Source organism: Schistocerca piceifrons, chromosome X, assembly GCF_021461385.2.
Source record: "Schistocerca piceifrons isolate TAMUIC-IGC-003096 chromosome X, iqSchPice1.1, whole genome shotgun sequence".
Taxonomy (NCBI): Eukaryota; Metazoa; Arthropoda; class Insecta; order Orthoptera; family Acrididae; genus Schistocerca; species Schistocerca piceifrons.
This window is the reverse complement of record NC_060149.1, coordinates 899984443-899998759: the sequence shown is the minus strand read 5'-3', so window position 1 is coordinate 899998759 and position 14317 is coordinate 899984443. Positions and strand designations below refer to the sequence as shown.

The 14317-nt window shown below is 37.2% G+C and overlaps 1 protein-coding gene across 3 annotated transcripts in view; it reads left to right on the top strand.

The window, feature by feature from the left end:
- The window catches only part of LOC124721554 (glycine betaine reductase ATRR-like), a 314803-nt gene that overhangs the window by 176876 nt on the left and 123610 nt on the right, over positions 1–14317 (top strand). For all 3 annotated transcript variants that reach the window (XM_047246588.1, XM_047246590.1, XM_047246589.1), the window contains exon 9: positions 13898–14116. In XM_047246588.1, coding sequence (XP_047102544.1) covers positions 13898–14116 — 219 coding nt within the window. The remainder of the gene's footprint in view (positions 1–13897; positions 14117–14317) is intronic.

Sequence of the window (14317 nt, the reverse complement as noted above, 5' to 3'; positions counted from 1 at the left end):
ATGAATAAAAAAATAGGAGTTCGGGTAAGCTACGACAAACAACATAGGGAATGCATTATTGTGGCCAAGATAGACACGAAGCCCACGCCTACAACAGTAGTACAAGTTTATATGCCAACTAGCTCTGCAGATGATGAAGAAATTGATGAAATGTATGATGAGATAAAAGAAATTATTCAGGTAGTGAAGGGAGATGAAAATTTAATAGTCATGGGTGATTGGAATTCGAGAGTAGGAAAAGGGAGAGAAGGAAACATAGTAGGTGAATATGGATTGGGGGTAAGAAATGAAAGAGGAAGCCGCCTGGTAGAATTTTGCGCAGAGCATAACTTAATCATAGCTAACACTTGGTTCAAGAATCATGAAAGTAGGTTGTATACAAGGAAGAACCCTGGAGATACTAGAAGATGTCAGATAGATTATATAATGGTAAGACAGAGATTTAGGAACCAGGTTTTAAATTATAAGACATTTCCAGGGGCAGACGTGGACTCTGACCACAATCTATTGGTTATGAACTGTAGATTAAAACTGAAGAAACTGCCAAAAGGTGGGAATTTGAGCAGCTGGGACCTGGATAAACTGAAGGAACCAGAGGTTGTAGAGAGTTTCAGGAAGAGCATAAAGGAACAATTGACAAGAATGGGGGAAAGAAATACAGTAGAAGAAGAATGGATAGCTTTGAGGGGTGAAGTGGTGAAGGCAGCAGAGGATCAAGTAGGTAAAAAGACGAGGGCTAGTAGAAATCCTTGGGTAACAGAAGAAATACTGAATTTAATTGATGAAAGGAGAAAATATAAAAATGCAGTAAATGAAGCAGGTAAAAAGGAATACAAACATCTCAAAAATGAGGTCGACAGGAAGTGCAAAATGGCTAAGCAGGCATGGCTAGAGGACAAATGTAAGGATGTAGAGGCTTACCTCACTAGGGGTAAGATAGATACTGCCTACAGGAAAATTAAAGAGACCTTTGGAGAAAAGAGAACCACTTGTATGAATATCAAGGGCTCAGATGGAAACCCAGTTCTAAGCAACGAAGGGAAAGCAGAAAGGTGGAAGGAGTATATAGAGGGCCTATACAAGGGCGATGTTCTTGAGGACAATATTATGGAAATGGAAGAGGATGTAGATGAAGATGAAATGGGAGATATGATACTGCGTGAAGAATTTGATAGAGCACTGAAAGACCTAAGTCGAAACAAGGCCCCGGGAGTAGACAACATTCCATTAGAACTACTGACAGCCTTGGGAGAGCCAGTCCTGACAAAACTCTACCATCTGGTGAACAAAATGTATGAGACAGGCGAAATACCCTCAGACTTCAAGAAGAATATAATAATTCCAATCCCAAAGAAAGCAGGCATTGACAGATGTGAAAATTACCGAACTGCCAGTTTAATAAGTCATGGCTGCAAAATACTGACGCGAATTCTGTACAGATGAATGGAAAAACTGGTAGAAGCCGACCTTGGGGAAAACCAGTTTGGATTCCATAGAAATAAGGGAACACGTGAGGCAATACTGACCCTACGACTTATCTTAGAAGCTAGATTAAAAAAAGGGAAACCTACGTTTGCCTCCAATTCTAGCATTTGTAGACTTGGAGAAAGCTTTTGACAATGTTGACTGGAATAATCTCTTTCAAATTCTGAAGGTGGCAGGGGTAAAATACAGGGAGCAAAAGGCTATTTACAATTTGTACAGAAACCAGATGGCAGTTATAAGAGTCGAGGGACATGAAAGGGAAGCAGTGGTTGGGAAGGGAGTGAGACAGGGTTGTAGCCTCTCCCCAATGTTATTCAATCCGTATATTGAGCAAGCAGTAAAGGAAACAAAAGAAAAGTTTGGAGTAGGTATTAAAATCCATGGAGAAGAAATAAAAACTTTAAGGTTCGCTGATGACATTGTAATTCTGTCAGAGACAGCAAAGGACTTGGAAGAGCAGTTGAATGGAATGGACAGTGTCTTGAAAGGAGGATATAAGATGAACATCAACAAAAGCAAAACGAGAATAATGGAATGTAGTCGAATTAAGTCGGGCGTTGCTGAGGGAATTAGATTAGGAAATGAGACACTTAAAGTAGTAAATGAGTTTTGCTATTTGGGGAGCAAAGTAACTGATGGTGGTTGAAGTAGAGAGGATATAAAATGTAGACTGGCAATGGCAAGAAAAGTGTTTCTGAAGAATAGAAATTTGTTAACATCAAGTATAGATTTAAATGTCAGGAAGTCGTTTCTGACAGTATTTGTATGGAGTGTAGCCATGTATGGGAGTGAAACATGGACGATAAATAGTTTGGACAAGAAGAGAATAGAAGCCTTTGAAATGTGGTGCTAAAGAAGAATGCTGAAGATTAGATGGATAGATCATGTAACTAATGAGGAAGTATTGAATAGGATTGGGGAGAAGAGGAGTTTGTGGCACAACTTGACAAGAAGAAGGGATCGGTTGGTAGAACATGTTCTGAGGCATCAAGGGATCACCAATTTAGTATTGGAGGGCAGCGTGGAGGGTAAAAATCGTAGAGGGAGACCAAGAGATGAATACACTAAACACATTCAGAAGGATGTAGGCTGCAGTACGTATTGGGAGACGAAAAAGCTTGCACAGGATAGAGTAGCATGGAGAGCTGCATCAAACCAGTCTCAGGACTGAAGACCACAACAACAACAACAACATGTTTAGAATGTGATTGTTAAATACATTACATATATCTAACTTATCAGTAACAAAAACATTTCTTCTGTGTATTGACTTTACATCCTTGAACTTGTACTATTGGTGAGACACTTCCTTCACAACTGACCACATTGTTTTAATTTTATCCTGAGAATTAGCTATTTGATGAAAATGAAATGATTGTATGGCATCTATTGGCTGGGATATCCCCTTCAGGGTTCAACCGCCATATTGCAAGTCTTTTTAGATGATGCCACTTCAGCGACTTGCATGTCAATGATGACGACAGATACACAACACCCAGTCCCCTGCTGGGAATTGAACCCGGGCCCTCTTGCGCGGTAGGTGGTAACACTAATGCTGCACTATGGAGGAGCTATTCGATTTGCACACCACATGATTTTTGCCTTGCTAATGACATCTTTAAGCACCTTACAGTACTATTTGTAATGTGCTACAGCCTCTCAGTTGTGAATATTTCTAAAATTTTGATTTATTTCTCACCTTGCACTACATGATATCCTTATCTCATTAGTTAGCCACCAAAGTTGTCTGTTAATGCTAGTACCATGTTTGAAATGTTCTAATGGAACACAACTTTCAAACAGCATGAGAAATGTGTTTAGGAAGACATTATATCTGTTGCCTATGTTATCAGCACTATAAACATCCTGCCACTATTGCTCGTTGATGACGTTTAAAAAAGTCCCTGCCATCAGATTAACATTTCTAAATAATTCTGATGGGATGAACATTATATTTAAATAGAAAATTTATTTTGTATAAAGAGTCTGTTCCACTAGTGGTTTTTTCCACTTCATTTTAAAACTCACTCATCACATAAGTCTAAATGACGTAAATATGATTAATTTTCAGAGATAAATTAAAATATTATAGTGTTATTCCCACTCTACTCACATTATCCTGTCAGTTGGTGTACATATATCATCTCATTATCTGATATTCTTCAGCTACAGAAGAATCTTTTTCTGTTATGAATCATGTTTAGTCATTTTGAATAACATCAAAAATAGTTTTGAGATGGTGTTCTGTTGCTTGTACATCCCAAGATACTTCATGTAGATTGACTGGAACATAATACTTATGTTACTTTTGTTTATCTCATTATTTACAGTGAGAACATTCTCAGACATATGTGATGTAAAAGTAGGAAAGCTGTCATATGTTGCGTACTTTGGTTTCGCAGTGTCATGTGATATAAATTTTGGTGAAGCACTCATCATGGAGGACACTGCACATAGGCTATTTGTGGTCAAATACAGCAACACATCTCGTGAGCTTGGCTAGCAGCCACATTTATGTTCAAGCATACATTTCACATGCTGTTTCCATATTTTTGCCCAAACCTGTATTCGTAAAATGACGAATTCTACCAAAAAATTTATTCTTAAAAATTCATCAATGGGTGCTCAACAACATTCACTTGCAAACTGAGTGCCCTCGGTTAGAACTGACTTACCATACCACTGTTTACTTTCTGCATGAATTAACAAAACTTTACTATAAAACCAATGAAAAATGTGAATTTAAAACATCTGAATTATTTCAGTTTTTAATTCTAAGATTTGCATTAACAATTCTTTCGATAATAAAGTATAACAACCTCAAAAATTAATCTGCAATTCAGCACAATCTAAATAATTTTAGCAAGCACCTTGCTACAGCATGTAAACATTTTTAAGGTTGGCCCATAATATTTCTAACATCACCCTGTCATGTAAATTAAAGTAAATTATGATAAAGGACAGGACTTAACAGTGTTTACTTTCTTAAATAAATATTCATATTTACCTGATAAGCAACATCTTGTGAAGAGTACTTGCATTCAGGATTGTCTAAAGTATGAATTTCAATTGGTACACTGGTATAACAGCCTTTGATTTTCTCAAAATCATTTTGATGTAACAGCTGTGTATGTTCTACCACAATCTACCTTGTTGTTTAGGTCCACCAATTCAAAAAGTCAAACATGCAATCATTAATTTATGACATGAACTACCATGTGGAATCATAGTAAGAGACAGTTAGAGTGTGTCCTCCAGCAACGTTGGAGGGTGAAGGGGAATTCAACAAATTAAAGTGACTGTCTTATATTAAACATGTTGCTGGATCTCCCAGTCTTGGCTCAGTATTTCCATACCAGACTCGTGCCTTCTCCTACCCCTAGCCCTCCCCCCCAATCCCCCCTTCCCCCTTCATCGTCCCTCAAACAGTTCCATTGCAAATGTCCTTCCTGTACTAGCCTCCAATAAGCTCTGTTTAAGATTCTCTCTCTCTCTCTCTCTCTCTCTCTCTCTCTCTCTCTCTCTATCTCTCTCTCACTCACACACACACACACACACACACACACACACACACACACACACACAAATAACATCAGATCGTGACACCACTAGGTAATCCAGGTGATATGTCACTTTAAACCAAAAGAAACTAAACTGCAGCTACTATTTAGTATAACAGGGCAGGCAGTAGCATATTTTGCTGCTGTTAGTATGAACTGTATTAAGCAGATACCTAGTAAAGTTTATTTATAATACTATGCATAGATGAAGTTACTGCAAGTTGCGTGCATTTTGGTAATTTATACCTTGAAGGTTCTCCTTGATGGGGTCTACAGGGTGTGATGAATGAGTAAATGAGTAAATGAATAAATGAAGTCTTGGTTCTGTATTTTCATTCAATTTTCTCGAGATATTTAATGGATATTTCATTTTCTGCAATTTTACTTTGTAGAAACCTACAGCTATGTGTGTGGACATGTTATCTTCAAACAAGTATGTTCTTAGATTTGTTTCTGTTCTTTTAAAACTCAAACTGTTTTGGCATACAAATTTGCGGCACTGGTGTACCCCATTTTCAGAATCTTTCTGATGTCTGTTGATCATAATAAAATCATCAACCATAAATTTAGATATACATGAGTCAGTAATCTGCATTTGCTGTTGGCAATTAATAAAAAGTTGTTATCTTTTACACCAGACAGCCTTATTTTAATTGTACTGTGTTGGTGTGAGTGTACTGACCCAGCAGGTATTATACCACATTTGTCCATTTGAAGGATCCTAGTGGTGTGAATATATTGAACATTATTCTCATGAGAGTTCTGTTGATACATTCAACAACTGAAGCTTTCAAAATTGTAAAATTGCAGTCATGGTTAATTATGAGATAATGAATTAACTCTTTGAAAATGATGAAACAAAACTGTTTTCCTAAGAAAATTTATATAGATTCATGAGCTTCTTCTGTTTATTTTCTTAAGTGAATCTGCAACCTTAGTATCAGCTTTGGTGTGCAGAGCAGAAACCTTTCTGTATTTAGAGTAAAACACATCATCATCAGTAAATACTGATATCCAGAATTCAATACAAAATGTGGTGTCATATCAAGTAAATCTGTTTGACCAAGATCACTGTGTCATTTTGCAATTACTGTTCACCTCAGATAAATTATGAGAGCTGGGCAGTGCATTTCTGCAGCAGCAGCAGCAGCAGCAGCAGCAGCTGTTCACATAATGATCAGGGAAGACACCAATATCGCTTTGTAATATGGCAGCAACAACAAAATGTTTGTTTATACTGTGAAAACAAAGTTATTCTAGACACAGCTTTATTATCCAATAGTTATAATATTAATAATAATAATAATAATAATAATAATTTAATAGTGAGTTCTTTGAGTTCTGTTGATTCCAATAGCATCAGAGTTGGTAGGATATGGAACCATCTACATCTACATCTACATACATACTCCACAATCCACCATACGGTGCGTGGCAGAGGGTACCTTGTACCACAACTAGCATCTTCTCTCCCTGTTCCGCTCCCAAACAGAACGAGGGAAAAATGACTGCCTATATGCCTCTGTATGAGCCCTAATCTCTCTTATCTTATCTTTGTGGTCTTTCCGCGAAATGTAAGTTGGCGGCAGTGAAATTGTCCTGCAGTCAGCCTCAAATGCTGGTTCTCTAAATTTCCTCAGTAGCGATTCACGAAAAGAGCGCCTCCTTTCCTCTAGAGACTCCCACCCGAGTTCCTGTAGCATTTCCGTAACACTCACATGATGATCAAACCTACCAGTAACAAATCTAGCAGTCCGCCTCTGCATTGCTTCTATGTCCTCCCTCAATCTGACCTGATAGGGATCCCAAACGCTCAAGCAGTACTCAAGAGTAGGTCCTATTAGTGTTTTATAAGTGGTCTCCTTTACAGATGAACCACATCTTCCCAAAATTCTACCAATGAACCGAAGACGACTATCCACCTTCCCCACAATTGCCATTACATGCTTGTCCCACTTCATATCGCTCTGCAATGTTACGCCAAAATATTTAAACGACGTGATTGATTCAGGATGAAGTCTTATCTATATTTAGAGTTAGCTGCCATTCTTTACACCAATCACAAATCCTGTCCAAGTCATCTTGTATCCTCCTACAGTCACTCAACGATGACACCTTCCCGTACACCACAGCATCATCAGCAAACAGCCGCACTTTGCTATCCATCCTATCCAAAAGACCATTTATGTAGATAGAAAACAACAGTGGACCTACCACACTTCCCTGGGGCACTCCAGATGATACCCTCACCTCCGATGAACACTCACCATCGAGGACAACATCCTGGGTTCTTTTGCTTAAGAAGTCTTCGAGCCACTGACATACTTGGGAACCAATCCCATATGCTCATACCTTAGTTAGGAGTCTGCAGTGGGGCACCGAGTCAAACGCTTTCCGGAAGTCAAGGAATATGGCATCCGTCTGATACCCTTCATCCATGGTTCGCAAAATATCATGTGAAAAAAGGGTGAGGTGCGTTTCGCAGGAGCAATGCTTTCTAAAGCCGTGCTGATGCATGGACAGCAACTTCTCTGTCTCAAGGAAATTCATTATATTCTAACTGAGTCGGTCAGGTTTTTAACAATATTTACAATCATGATTTATTTATAAAATTTACAGTACTGGATACAGCGGGGTACAATATGGTTGATAGTACTCATATTAGTTAATATTATGTAATAATACACGAAAGTAAGTACGGTACATAATACAACAAGACATGAGAATTAATATGTACTCATACACTACAAGACATTCATATCAGAGATATCTTAATACATAAACGTCAGTATATCTTTTACAACAAGATAATTTATGCTTATACTAATGGGACATCCCAGTTATACAATAAAATTACACACATGCATTCTCATTTATGCCAAAAAATTCGCTAACTGAGTGGAATGAGTTTTGCAGCAGTTATTTTTTCAGTCTGATCTCGAATTTGTGTGTGTAAAGACTAAGACTTTTTACATCTGTAAGTAGATCACTTAAAAATTTCACACCTGAGTAATTTACTTCTTTCCGCATAAGGACGAAGTTGGTTTGGCTACTGTGTAAGTCCTGTTTAGACCTCATATGTTGACCATAATGTGAACTACTTGTTTTGAAAGAGAGTGAGATTTTTGTTAATGAAACATACAAGGGAGAAAACATAATAAGATATCTTTGTAAAAATCTGTAGTTTTCTGAACAGATTTCTGCAAGAGTGTCTTAGATGAGCACCTTTCAAGATCGATAGCTCTCTTCTGAACTACGAATTTTTTTGCTATGAGCTGATTACCCCAAAATATGTTTCTGTAAGACAACAATGTATAAAAAAGTTACAAAGTAAGCAACTCTTGTTGCATCCTTATATGTAGATGATGCAATTATGCATAAGTAAAAGTTTCAGGATGAAGTCTTTTTGCTAGACGTAGGACAAGGCAGAGCAAGTTTAATTTGCTGTCAAAGTACACACACAAGAACTTCTAATGCCCACCAACTTGCTAATAACTGAGAGAGGTGACATAATGGTTGGCACACTGGATACACATTGTATAGGACAACAGTTCAAACCCATGTCTGGCCACTCTGATTTAGGTCTTTCATGATTGCTCTAAATCGCTTCAAGCAAATGCTTGGATGGTTGACAGAGCTTGGCCAATTTCCCTCCCCATCCTTCCCTAATCCGAGCTTTGCTCCACCTCTAATGACCCTCTTATCGACAGGATGTTAAAACACTAATCTCCCCCCCCCCCCCCCTCCAACCTCGATAATGTACCAATAATTATGAAAAATCAAAATGTCTTCCCAAACCTCACTTTTACAATGAAGTGGTTGCAGTCATTTTTCTTCAACTTCTTAAACAGTTCTAGAAAAGAGATAACAGATTACAAATTGTATATCATTTCCAGTAGTAGCAAAAGTGAAAGTAATTATTTTCAATTATCTGTTTCTTTAAGTTCTGTACATTTTCTTGTTGTCAGCCCAGCAGTCTTGAGGCACCTAAATACCAAATGGATGCAGAAAGATGTTGGGTTTGTCTACTGTTGCATTTTGTACTACAAATAAAAGTTGCAAATGTTCATATCCATGGTAGACATGTTTATTTCATATTTTCTAAATGGTTATGATTCACATAAACAATTACAGACACAACACAACATGTGCATGAAACAAAACCAACTTTCACATCTCACTTCCCTTCAGCTACATACAACAGCTTCTTCTAACCAACTCAAGAAGATCAAAGCTAATATATGCATTGAGATCAAAGCTAATATATGCATCAAACAAACTCTTTTACATAACAACTAAATTATTTGTCACTAATAGTGCTTCAAGTTATTTTGACAGCTTATATTTAACAATTTTTGATATCAGTGACTTCAAATTAAAATTAAAATGAATATCCAGATTTTGAAATAAATCCAACATATGAAAAGTAATTAGGTTTTTGAAAAATATAAAATTAATATTATTCATGTTAAATTCATGTTTGAACAATTATTCTGTATATCTGTGTGTGTGTGTGTGTGTGTGTGTGTTCGCGCACACAGAATTATTTTATTGATGACATTGAAGTTCTATAAAATGGAAAATTATAATTTTGAACTTGTCTTTGTCATATAGTAAATTTATGGAGTGTATCAGGTAATCCACTCATTTAAATGTAGGAGCAAGTTCAGCATGCAGTGAAAAGATGAGCCATTGATCAGTTCTATTAAAAGCCTGAAGTCCAGTTGGATATGTCATCCATTACATTTCAAAGAAGTTAGTAACATTGGTGCCAGTGGGAAATCCTTTAGGTGGTAATCATGCCACTTCTTAAATAATTGATTCACATTTAATTTTTCAGTCACTGGCTCTTATTTCCCAAGCCTCGGGCATGAATGTGTGTGATGTCCTTAGGTTAGTTAGGTTTAAGTAGTTCTAAGTTCTAGGGGACTGATGACCACAGATGTTAAGTCTCATAGTGCTCAGAGCCAACTACCTCTTATTTCCCAACATCTGTCTTCAGTCTTAATGTAGGAAGTGACAGGCACCTTCACCTTCAACATTACATACCCTGTCAGCAATACTCTGTCTCAGTTTACTTTTTAAAAATTCTCAAAAATACATATAGTCACGGCAGTATAATTTCATGTAAATTATTGAGCACTGTCTCCACCTACATGCATGCTGGTCAATGCTGTGTCAGTGACATTTCTCTGTCACTCATTTTGCTGTAATCACAACAAGCAACCACACTATTGGCACATAATATCTGAAAAATGATTTCCTTTATAAAAAAACTCATTTTTTGTGATCTTGAATCTCTGACAGTCAAAGAGAATGCTGCATATATGTGCACGAAAAAAAATTGTCACGGAGAAAACTCTAGAAGACTCTTGCAGCACATAGCTGTCCACAAGCAAAATGTTCAAGATGTTTCACTGACCTAGAGTTGTAATATGAGCAACATGATGGCTTCTTGGAAAAATAGCCCGAATGCACATGAATACAGCGTTGTGCACCCAGCTCTGGTAATTGACAAACTGTGTAGAATTGTTCTATAAGTTTGTTTTGAACACACAGCAGCAAATTTGGTATGGTAAACAACAGCCAGATAGCTGCATGTGCACAGTACTCTTCCAAGGATTCACTTTAAGATAGCAGATGCAGCTGTAATCAGAAGATTTGCAGAATTGCTTTATCAAATCATTGTATGTTAGTACATGCATTGTACCCTTATTAGGAATTTAATTTGTATGTCTCATGCTGCTGTGTGTAATATGAGAATTTACAAGTGTGCAGTTACTTATAAGCTGCATTATAAAGTGTTGAGTTTCAGTAAAACAGAAGTGATAAAATTATATTCATTTGTCAGCTGCTAGAGGCACCATCATCATCATCATCATCATCTTCATAGTCATAATTGCCTCCAGCAACAGTTACATAATTCTCCCTCACTACAGAATGTGTTCTACTACTACCACTAACAGTCTCTTTTTGTATATTATCAAATTTCATCTAATTTTAAGGGAACAGGGATTCAATATTGCATCTACATAGATACTCTGCAAGCCACCACACAGGGCATAGCAGAGGGTACCACATACCACTATTAGTCATTCCCTCCTCCGTTTCATTCACAAATAGAGTGAAGGAAAAAGACTGTCTATGTACCTGTGCATGAGCAATAATGTCCCATATCTTGACTTCGTGGTCCTTATGCACAGTGTATGTTGGTGGCAGTAGAATTGTTCAGCAGTCAGCTTCAAATGCCAATTCTCTAAATTGTCTCAATTGTATTCCTCGAAAAGAACATCACCTTCCTCCCAGGGATTCCCATTTGCATTCCCATAGAATCCCCATAGGTTCGAACCTACCAGTAACAAATCTAGCATCCCGCCTATGAACTGCTTCAGTGTCTTCCTTCATTCTTACTTGGCACGGATCCCAGACACTCAAGCAGTACTCAAGAGTAGGTCACACCAGCATCCTATATGTGGTCTCCTTTACATTTGAACCACAGGTTCCTAAAATTCTCCCAATAAACCGAAGTCAACCATCCGCCTTCCCTATCACATTTCTCACATGTTCATTCCATTAAATATTGCTTTGCAACATTATGCCCACATATTTAAACAACTTCACTATGTCAGGCAGGACACAACTAATACTGTATCTGAACCTTACAGGTTTGTTCTTCCTGCCCATTAACTTACATTTTTCCACATTCAGAGCTAGCTGCCATTCATCACACCAACTATAAATTTTGTCTAAGTCATCTTCAATCTTCTTACAGTTGCTCAACTTCAACACCTTACCATACACCAGATCATCATCAGCAAAAAACCACAGACTGCTGCCCACACTGTCCACCAAATCATTTATGTTGGTGAATAGCAACAGTGGTCCTATCACACTTCTCTGGGGCACTCCTAATGATACCCTTGTCTCTAATGAACATTCACCATCAAGGAGAACATTGTGGGTTCTATTACTTAAGAAGTCTTCGAGTCACTCACATATCTGTGAACTTACTGCACATGCTCGTACCTTTGTTAACAGCCTGCAATGGGGTACCATGTCAAATGCTTTCCGGAAATCTAGAAATATGGGATCAGCCTGTTGCCTGTCATCCATAGTTTGGTGGAGAGAGAGTAAAATACATCAAGAGACTGAACACTCTGCAACTAAAAGAAAAATTCAAAATCATTCAAGTAAAGCAGATCATAAGGCAGTCATATCAGTCATCTTATCAGTATGTTTTACATCTATCAACAAAGAATGAATGGAGTACCAGAACAACAGATAAGCCAACATAGCTGTAATCATCTTCAAGAACAATCCAAAATAAATCAAAAGGATTTAGTTACTGTTAAAAGAATAACAATGTCAGTGCAGAGTGTCTCACTCTGGTAGCAATTAACTGTTCTGTCTGTTGTGATTCAGAATTCCATTTAATCATGTATATATATTTGATGACAAAGCAGGTTTTTTTTAAACAAAGATATATGGTTGAGCAGAATGTGAAATATGTATAGTTGAAATCTATCTCTTTAGATAAAATTATTACTTATTCATCCATCATATGCAGGTATGGATGCAAGAAGTATATATTGTCTATAGCGCTGCACACTCTCAGTTTCATGTGGAAATATATGGAAGTTTGTGATCCCTTCTAAAGAAAGTCACCCCACATAAAGACTCTTTATTGTCTGAAGTCATTAGTGTAATGGATTTTCATGGGACATAATGGGCTCTGCCAGAATGAGATTTTCACTCTGCTGTGGAGTGTGTGCCCATATGAAACTTCCTGGCAGATTAAAACTGTGTGCCAGACTGAGACTTGAACTCAGGACCTTTGCCTTTTCATTCTGGAAACATCCCCCAGGCTATGGCTAAGCCATGTCTTCGCAATATCCTTTCTTCCAGGATTGCTAGTTCTGCAAGGTTTGCAGAAGAGCTTCTGTGAATTTTGGAAGGTAAGAGACGAATTACTGGCAGAACTGAAGCTGTGAGGATGGGTCACGAGTCATACTTGGGTAGCTCAGTTGGTAGAGCACTTGCACATGAAAAATAAACAGCACTAACTCCACAATTCTGCCAAACTGAAGAGAGTTGTGCCAACTGAGAAATACCACATCACAATACTCAATGAAATGTTGTGCTCTTGTGGATACTTCTGAGAAGGACCAAGCAAATCCGAGGCAGGCCGGGCCCTAGCCCACACAACCTGCACACATGAAGTATGGCATGCCGTGGCTGGGCCTGGGGTATATAAAAATTGTAGACCGTATATTGTTTTGTGTACTTCAAACATGTTCAAACTTATACATAAATTCTTTGTTAGGGCCCTTGTTTTCATTTCTTATTAATGGTATGATATTTGTTTCTAACTTTTGGAAAATTTTAACGCATTTAGCAGAAAACTTTGTATTTACATCTGATTACCTTATGTATGTAACTCTGGTCATTTGTTCAACTCACATTTCTATTAAATAACATCTGTATACAATTTTGTCCTACTTCTCCTAAAGTTATCAGCTTTATGTGAAGTAAATGCTGTTGATGTTGTTTGTTTTCACATTTGTAATGCAATAAACTATTATCACAGATAACTGATATTTAACAATTAGCATGCTAATAAAATTAGAAAGGAAATTTATCTATGTAAACAACTACATTTAAATGCTTGTTTGGAAATTTCACCAAAGCTCTAAATTTAATGCCCAGTTTAAAAATTTTCCATAACTCAAGAGATATTTAAGAAATGCTATGTAATTAACAAGTGTACTAAATTTGGAAGAAATAGAGATATATTTGCAGAACTTGATTAACTAAAAAGCTACTAGAGAATTGTTACTTTTGTTTATTTTTAGATATATGTTGGAGGCCCAACACTTGCAATGGGCTACCTCAATCGTCCCGATTTAAATACTACACGCTTTATCCCAAGGCCAGACCATGTACCTCCAACTGTTGGTCCACGTCTATACCGTACTGGTGATTGGGGTTACATGCTAACAGATGGTAATCTTGAAATATGTGGTCGCTGTGATTCTATGATAAAAATACGTGGTTACAGTATTGAGATACAGGTGAGTGTTGCTTGAATGGATGTCAAAAAACTCATATAGAATATAAGCACACAAGTAATTGAAAATTTGGTTGCATTTTGTGTACCATAAACTGAAAATAAAGGAAATGTTATTCAGTTAAAATTCAAGTTTTCTATTCCATCTCAATAAAAGAGAGTGCATTAACACCATATATTGATATAATTTTAAGAAACAACAATT